An 8,706-nucleotide genomic window follows, 5' to 3' on the forward strand; every position below is an offset into this window, starting at 1 on the left:
AGGTTCACCGCATGTGAAGGAGATCCTCACAGAAATCGACTGCGCAAAGGCAGTCCTGCCCGACTACCGCAAGCCGGAGGAGAAGCAGCCGCAGGCGCCCTCCAGTAAGCGCAATAGATCGGGGGAAAATACGCCCAACCATGCAAAGAGGGTCAGAACGCAGGGGCCTTCTTTTGCTTTTGAAGTAGCCAAGGAGCAGATCCTGCTCGGCGTCATTGATGAGAGCAATGAAGACAGACTCACCCTGAGGCAGCAATGGAAGTGGGTTAAGGCCGCGATGGCCGACATTGCTATCAACATTATGTTGGAGAATCCGGGACCTCCGCCAACCTGCAAGGGAGCGGGGTGGTTCCAAAATAACATCCGCGTTATAGCATGCGAGGATGCTAGATCAGCGGAGATCTATAAGAAAACAGTCGCAGGTATTGGAGAAGTCTACCCTGGTGCGAAGCTCAAGGCGGTCGACTTCAAGGACCTACCGGTGCGACCGAGAGCGAGAGCATGGTTGCCTTGCAGGCCAGCGGAGCCAGAAAGGATCCTGCAAACCATAAGGCTCTATAACCCGGAGCTACCTACCGAAAATTGGAAGGTGGTAAAAATTAACGAAAGCGGTAAAGCGACGATGCAGGTTGTCCTGCTTCTAAATAAGGACTCCATAGAGTTGTTGGAGCAAAAGAGCGGGGTCATACGTTACGGCTGTGACATGGCCAAAATTAAGGTCTACAGCAACGACGTAAACGCAGCGAAGAACCTGATCGCGGAGGTAGAGCCGGAAGAGGCCAACAGCGACGTGGAGATGGAGGAAGAATCCGAGAAGGTTGATCCGATGGACGACCTGACCGGGGGTTATGCCTCATCGACGTCTTCACTGGGGGTCGGACGCATGCTTCGGCTTTATACGGAGGAGGAGTTGATCGAGATGTCGGAAGACGCGGTCAACTCCACCCTAATAGGCGACGTGGGCGGTAACGGCCAAGATGGTGAAGGTACTGCAGATTAACCTTCACCACTGTAAAGCAGCTTCAGCTGCACTGCTGCTCCATCTAACAGCTAAAGGGGCAGCCGACATCGTCCTAATCCAAGAACCTTGGGTGGTGGGACAAAACATTTGTGGGCTGAAAGCGCCGGGCTACAGACTGGTAAGTGGAGCCTCAACGGGGAAACCAAGGACGTGCATATTGATAAGTATCACACTAAAGTGTCTCTTTCTTCCACAATTTAGCGACGAGGACACAACAGCGGTCAGTCTAAGTGTAAACGGACGACCAATTAAGATGGCATCCATGTACCTAGCGCACGACAAGGAGGTGCCAACTATCTGCATTAAAGACCTAGTGGCCAGCACGAGAGAGGCGCTAATTTTGGGAGGTGACGCGAATGCTCACCATCACACCTGGGGCAGCTCCGATGATAACGAACGGGGTGAGTCACTTTTTAATTTCATACTTAGTTCTAAGCTTGTTATTGCATTTAGGGGGAATGATCCCACTTTTATTACAAAATCCCGAAAGGAAGTTCTGGACGTTACCATTATCTCTGAGAATGCGGAATGTCTGGTCGGGAAGTGGAAGGTGCTTGAGGAGCACTCCTTTTCCGACCACCGATATATCCAATTCGAGGCCCAAGGCTCCTCTAACTAGAAACTTGCGAAATGCCAACTGGCATAGGTATCGGAAAGAGCTGGATAGGCTTTTGCCACAAGATAGAGAGCCGGCTACTCCAGCAAACCTAGAGGAGCTGGAATATCTTGTCGACCATTTTACGGCCTGCAGTAAGGCAATAGACATTACATGCCCCAAAAAGCAGCACCGGGGTAGGAAAAAGCCACCCTGGTGGAATGAAGAAATCAGGATTTCACGCAAGAACTGCAGGAAAACCTTCAATCAGGCTACTGCGTCTGGTAGTGAGGGACATTGGGAGACCTAAAAGACAACGTTACGGGAGTACAAGAAGCTCCTAAGAAGGTCGAAAAGAACCTCATGGAAAGACTTCTGCAATGGGGTGGAGTCTATCTCAGAGGCAGGCAGGCTCAGAAAGATACTCTCAGGTACTGCCCAAAAAGGCCCAGGATGCTTGCAAAGACCTGACGGCTCCTGGACAGAGACCGAGGAGGAATCACTGGATCTGCTTCTTTGCACACACTTCCCGGGTGCCACGGATAGCATGCCGGTACAGCCACATCTAACTGGAGATCTTTCGGTCACTGGAGATTTCCTCACTAGGGAAATGGTCATCTGGTCTATTGGGACATTTAAGCCCTATAAATCAGCAGGTCCGGATGGCATTGCCCCCATACAGCTGCAGCAAACACTTCAGCTAAGCTCAGCGTGGCTACACGCTATAATTAAGGGAGTATTAGCTCTTAACCATATCCCTAGAAATCATGGCTCGAAGGAGTTCCGGGGTCTAGATTTGCCATAAGATTCTACACGGACGGCTCCAAACTAGAAAATAGGGTAGGAGGAGGCGTCTACTCGGAGAAATTGGGAATAAAAAGATCATTCCGACTACCTGACCACTGTAGTGTCTTTCAAGCCGAATTGGCAGCCATACAAGAAGCCTTTGACAGCCTAAAACTAGCTGTTATCGCCACTACGGAAATATATATATACTCAGACAGTCAGGCGACCCTTACGGCGCTTGACTCTGTCACTATAAATTCGGAAAAAGTCGCCAACTGCCGCAAATCACTTAACGTGATGGCAGAGCAGTTCGCTTTGCACCTGGTATGGGTACCGGGGCACAGTGACATACCAGGAAATGAGAAGGCAGACGAGCTTGCAAGGGCGGGTACTTGCTCTTCACTTTCACCAGCCTGGAAGAGGGTGGGTATGCCACTCGCTTCCTGCAAGCTCTTACTAAGGGAGAACTTCCTTGAAGAAGCGGCCTCCAGATGGGAGCGCACTGAAAACTGTAATACAACGAAGCTAACATGGCCAAAATGGGATGTACGGAGATCGAGAGAAATTCTCACTCTCAATAAAGGCGATATGTAACTGGCCATTGGTCTGCTCACAGGACATATTCTGATAGGAAGGCACGCAGAACGCCTCGGGGTTAGTCACAACGACTACTGCAGGAGCTGCCACGACGAAGAAGAGCCTGAATCAATAAGGCTCTGCGATTGTCCAGCACTGGGCAGGAAAAGACAGAAATTCCTAGGTATAGGTCTTCTAGACGATCTAAGCGCGACTGCTAAGTTTGGAATACGGCAGTTGCTAAGGTTTGCAGACTCCACAAACTGGTTTAATGGAGTAGGGGTTTTTTTTTTGGATCCATGTGGTATCACAATGGGCCCTGATCGGGCCTAAGTGTGCTGGCGCCCTCTGGGCCTAGCATCCACTTCAACCTAACCTAACCTATTGTGAGAATTGTTAAGTTCGAAACATGCAACTGTCAGGATTATTTTGATTAAAATTAATCAAGAGAACTTTAACTTCAGAACCACGGCCCATTACATTACATTTTATTTGTTTTTAAAAATAAAATTTTTTCCAAAATTCCGGGTGATAAATTGCATCTTAAGTCACTTAAAACTAGTTTTAGCGCCGAAAAAGACCGTTCCACACTGACTTGTGTCGCTGGAGTACTGTGAACCACTTTTGCCAGCGACCACAGATACGGATGTGTTTATTGCTTTTTTTTCCAATACTCCATTATAGGAACATCTAAATCCAATTGTTTTGGTGCATAGCATTCAACTTGATTAATAGCCTTCTGCAAATCGCTATCTTCAGCATGATCGTCGGACTCTTCATCCGATGGAGACCCTTCAATTGAATTAAGAAGGATTCCATGCAACGAAGTTGAACTTTGCGACAGAGTTTCCGGCCAAATTACATCTGAAGTTTCAATAGACGGCGTGGTTTCGTGCACGATCATTCGGAGTACAGATTTGCCGAAGTTAATATCAGTATGAGCTGTTATAAGCATCGTTCACTTGTGGTGGCTGTATTTGCAAGACAGCAAGCTTTGCGGTGGTGTTCGTTCATCCTCCGTTTTTAACGTGAGTAGGCTTAAAGTCACAAAAACAGCACCCTTTGCCAATCCCTGTTACTGAGCTGCGCGTGCAAAAAGACATAACAACATCGTGAATAGAAACGGTTAGAAATACAACATATACATAATTTGATGTTTTAGGTACGATGCATTTTTAATTTCTCTTCCTTCTTACATTAGAATATATGTTTTTACAAAAAGGGGACTTAGCAACTTTTCACTCTGAGCTAGCGTAATGTAGGTATGTACATATGTACAATAGGGTGGTCCAAAAATGCATGTGAAAAAGTTAGGTGTGGTGAGTTGAGGCGAGCTGCGTTAAGATGAGTTTAGGTAAGTTAAGGTGAGTTGAGGTGAGGTAAGTTAGGGTGAGTTGAGATGAGTTGAGGTGAGGTGAGTTAAGGTGTGGTGAGTTGAGTTTAGGNCAATTGTTTATTTAACAACTTTTAATACCGCTCGCTTACATTGCGATGCATTTTTCGTTCAACCGTAGTTGTTAATCTTTTCTTGGTAGAAACAGGTAATGGATTCCTATTTTCCCACTGGGTTTTCTTCAGTGCTCTGCGTGCAAATACGCGCTGATCAGTTCTGAAATAAAATGTATTTGTGATTTGCTTTACTGCACTGAGATGACGTGAGTTGAGTTGAATTGAGGTGAGGTGAGTTGAGGTGTGGTGGGTTGAGGTGAGGTGAGTTAGGGCGAGTTGAGATGAGTTGATGTGAGGTGAGTTGAGGTGTGGTGAGTTAAGTTTAAGTGAAGTGAGGCGTTTTGAGTTTTTCGATCTGCAAAAAAAAATAAAACTCAAAAGTTAATTTTTATTTCTGAGAGAAAAAATAACGCTCAAGAAATGAGTTTTATTTTAGATCAAAATAATAAAACTCAAAGAATAATCATTAGTTTTGATGAAAGAAATAAAACTCAAAAAATGATGATTATTTCTGATCAAAAATATAAAACTAATAATATAATGATTATTTTTGATCAAAACGAAAACAACTCACAAAATAATTATTTCTTCAGAGCAAAAAAATAACGCTCGAAAAATGAATTTTATTTTTGATTAAAAAAATATAACTCGATATATGATTTTTTTTTTTGTGCGATTAATTTAAAATCGAAATGCAATTCTTAGTTATAATTTTTATAGATATCGCTCAAACATTTTGAAATCGTAAGAGATTCATTCAGAGCATGAAAAAACCTGCACATGTGTATACTCGAAATTGTTCTACGATATTTTGAACCTTTTGATTTTTTTCATTGAAAATATTGAAATAATCATTATTTTCGGTCCCTGATTTAAATCGACGAATAGTTTCATATCAAATTTTGTTAACTCCTTTTTAGGTGTTTTTGTATAAGATATTTACCTCTATTGGTGACAATAATTTTAAGTTATAATAAACAATTTTTTAGTAATAATTATTGTGTTTGAAAAAAAAATGTATAGAGCAGAAAAAATTATTTACATCTCCGCCGCCATCATGTTCATCGCAGTTAGTGATAGAACGATAAGAGTACCGAGTACAGAATATCGATATTTTTGATGAGTACTGATTAGCATCGAAAACTCGATACTTTTTTACAAGTACTGAGTAAATATCGCGAATGCCGAAAAGTTTTGACGAGTTAAAAACTTTTTTGGAGTAAATTTTTTTTAATTACCAAATAAATATTGTGCGAACGTTCGAATATTAACCCATGTATTCTACCTTATTGTGAATTCGAAATCCAGCCCATTCTTGAACAAAATTTTTATGAAAGAGATCTTATCTTTCCAATATCTTTCCACATTTGCTTCTCGTCTTCTACATTTGCATTTCATTTTTAAAGTAAAGTTATTTATAAATACAAGTACGCGTCAAACAATTATAAAATAATAAAGCTTGAAATGAGCTTTTTGCTAATTTTTAATTTACGCATGTAAAACTAATCTTATTGGAAGTTTATTCCAACAACTCCTTTAGATAAGATTANACACAAGTACTGAGTAAATATCGCGAATGCCGAAAAGTTTTGACGAGTTAAAAACTTTTTTGGAGTAAATTTTTTTTAATTACCAAATAAATATTGTGCGAACGTTCGAATATTAACTTCAATATCCAAATTCACGAAATTCACGATTTGCAGGAACAGTTGTTTTCTCCATTAATAAACCTTATGGGAGGTGGTCACCTCGAACGACTTCCTGTAAAAACCTGGAAATCGTGAAGCATCTGGAACGCAACTAATTAATACATATTTCGTGCAAGTGAGCTACTGGTAATTGACACAGTCATGAAATTTAAACACAACCTAGAAGAAAACGTAGCAGTCATTTCAACATTGGCTTCGTGTAAAAATGTTTAAACAATTGAATGGTGGAAGAGGATGGTCTTCTGACTCGACAACTTGGCCACTCTCCAGCATAAGGCAGCTAACCCATGTATTCTGCCTTATTGTGAATTCGAAATCCAGCCCATTCTTGAACAAAATTTTTATGAAAGAGATCTTATCTTTCCAATATCTTTCCACATTTGCTTCTCGTCTTCTACATTTGCATTTCATTTTTAAAGTAAAGTTATTTATAAATACAAGTACGCGTCAAACAATTATAAAATAATAAAGCTTGAAATGAGCTTTTTGCTAATTTTTAATTTACGCATGTAAAACTAATCTTATTGGAAGTTTATTCCAACAACTCCTTTAGATAAGATTAAAACTATTAAGAGCAGTGACTATTCAATTTTCAAATAGAAAGAGGTGAAAAAAGCAAAGCAATCTGATTTTTGTTTCCTTTTTGCGTTTGATTTGNCGATAAGAGTACCGAGTACAGAATATCGATATTTTTGATGAGTACTGATTAGCATCGAAAACTCGATACTTTTTTACAAGTACTGAGTAAATATCGCGAATGCCGAAAAGTTTTGACGAGTTAAAAACTTTTTTGGAGTAAATTTTTTTTAATTACCAAATAAATATTGTGCGAACGTTCGAATATTAACCCATGTATTCTACCTTATTGTGAATTCGAAATCCAGCCCATTCTTGAACAAAATTTTTATGAAAGAGATCTTATCTTTCCAATATCTTTCCACATTTGCTTCTCGTCTTCTACATTTGCATTTCATTTTTAAAGTAAAGTTATTTATAAATACAAGTACGCGTCAAACAATTATAAAATAATAAAGCTTGAAATGAGCTTTTTGCTAATTTTTAATTTACGCATGTAAAACTAATCTTATTGGAAGTTTATTCCAACAACTCCTTTAGATAAGATTAAAACTATTAAGAGCAGTGACTATTCAATTTTCAAATAGAAAGAGGTGAAAAAAGCAAAGCAATCTGATTTTTGTTTCCTTTTTGCGTTTGATTTGAGAATACATACTTGGAAGTACGAGTATTATCGATACCTTTTTGCAAATATGAGTACTGGCATCGATACTTTTTTAGAGTATTCTATATGAGTACTAGTATCGATACTTTTCTAAAAAGTTCTATCACTAATCGCAGTACGGCTGCGGTAATACTGACTTTGTGCAACAAGCAAAGAGCGTAAATTTTCCTCATATACACAATAAGCCATCGTTCGGACTTTCCTCCGATAGGAGTAGATTTGTTCCGTTTTGTCGAACTAATTTGAAACTTAGTCCTCTACTCCGCTCAACTGAAAATATGCTCCGTTTTGTTGCATCAACAAATTTACTTTTCAAATATAAAGGCGGTGGAGTTTTTAATAGCAAATTAAAAGTTATATTTTACCTGTTTAACGACACGACTGCTACAATTGGTGAGCTACAGCCCCTTTGCAAATACACTTGAATTCGTGAATAGGCTCTCACCATCGTCCGATTTGAACCCGATCGAAAAAGATTGCTCTGTCTAAAGTTTTGTAATTGCGTCGTTGCCCACCGATGTAACAATTGTCACGGTAAAGCAAGAATCTAATCACTTTTTATTAATTTTAACCGAGGCATTTTAACTTTAATGGTAATTGCTCGCTGCATTAAGGCGTCTTTATACGGGTCGAATTTCTAGTAGATTTTTGTCATTCAACCAAAATCGACCCCTGTAAATGACATCTCAGTCTACAGAAATCGACCCTTGTAAAGGCAGCTTTAGCCCCTTATTTAATCCCAGAATACAGTGATACGAGGAGAAATTAATTGTTTCTTATAAAGACGAAAACTTGATTTTTACCCCATTTGTGCAGTCCGAACCCAGCACAGAGCACTCGATGAATGTCACCTAGTGATCAGTACTGCTGTGTTTAATGATATTTTTGGCATATAAAGCTGTATGTTCAAATATTTTAAGTAATCACGCAATGTCACTTGTAAATATTTCCAACTATGCGCAGTTAATTAATTTAATTAGCTAAATGTTTTTTTTATTCGTAAAACAATTTGCGAAACTTTACTTGGTTTCCCTAGCGGCTTTATTTTCATNCGAGGAGAAATTAATTGTTTCTTATAAAGACGAAAACTTGATTTTTACCCCATTTGTGCAGTCCGAACCCAGCACAGAGCACTCGATGAAGGTCACCTAGTGATCAGTACTGCTGTGTTTAATGATATTTTTGGCATATAAAGCTCTATGTTCAAATATTTTAAGTAATCACGCAATGTCACTTGTAAATATTTCCAACTATGCGCAGTTAATTAATTTAATTAGCTAAATGTTTTTTTTATTCGTAAAACAATTTGCGAAACTTTACTTGGTTTCCC

The 8,706-nt window shown here is 39.8% G+C and overlaps 1 protein-coding gene across 1 annotated transcript; it reads left to right on the top strand.

Moving 5' to 3' along the window:
• Window positions 1–251: 251 nt before the first annotated feature.
• LOC108375986 (uncharacterized) lies at window positions 252–1,447 on the top strand. Its single transcript, XM_017632148.1, has 2 exons — window positions 252–1,139; window positions 1,223–1,447. Exon 1 carries the CDS (start codon window positions 278–280, stop codon window positions 998–1,000), a length of 723 nt encoding a protein of 240 aa, XP_017487637.1. The 5' UTR covers window positions 252–277; the 3' UTR covers window positions 1,001–1,139; window positions 1,223–1,447.
• Window positions 1,448–8,706: the final 7,259 nt, after the last annotated feature.

The sequence above is a fragment of the Rhagoletis zephyria genome, unplaced genomic scaffold (assembly GCF_001687245.7).
Source record: "Rhagoletis zephyria isolate East Lansing unplaced genomic scaffold, Rhagoletis_zephyria_1.1 Rzeph_scaffold_09719, whole genome shotgun sequence".
In the NCBI taxonomy this organism is placed as follows: domain Eukaryota; kingdom Metazoa; phylum Arthropoda; class Insecta; order Diptera; family Tephritidae; genus Rhagoletis; species Rhagoletis zephyria.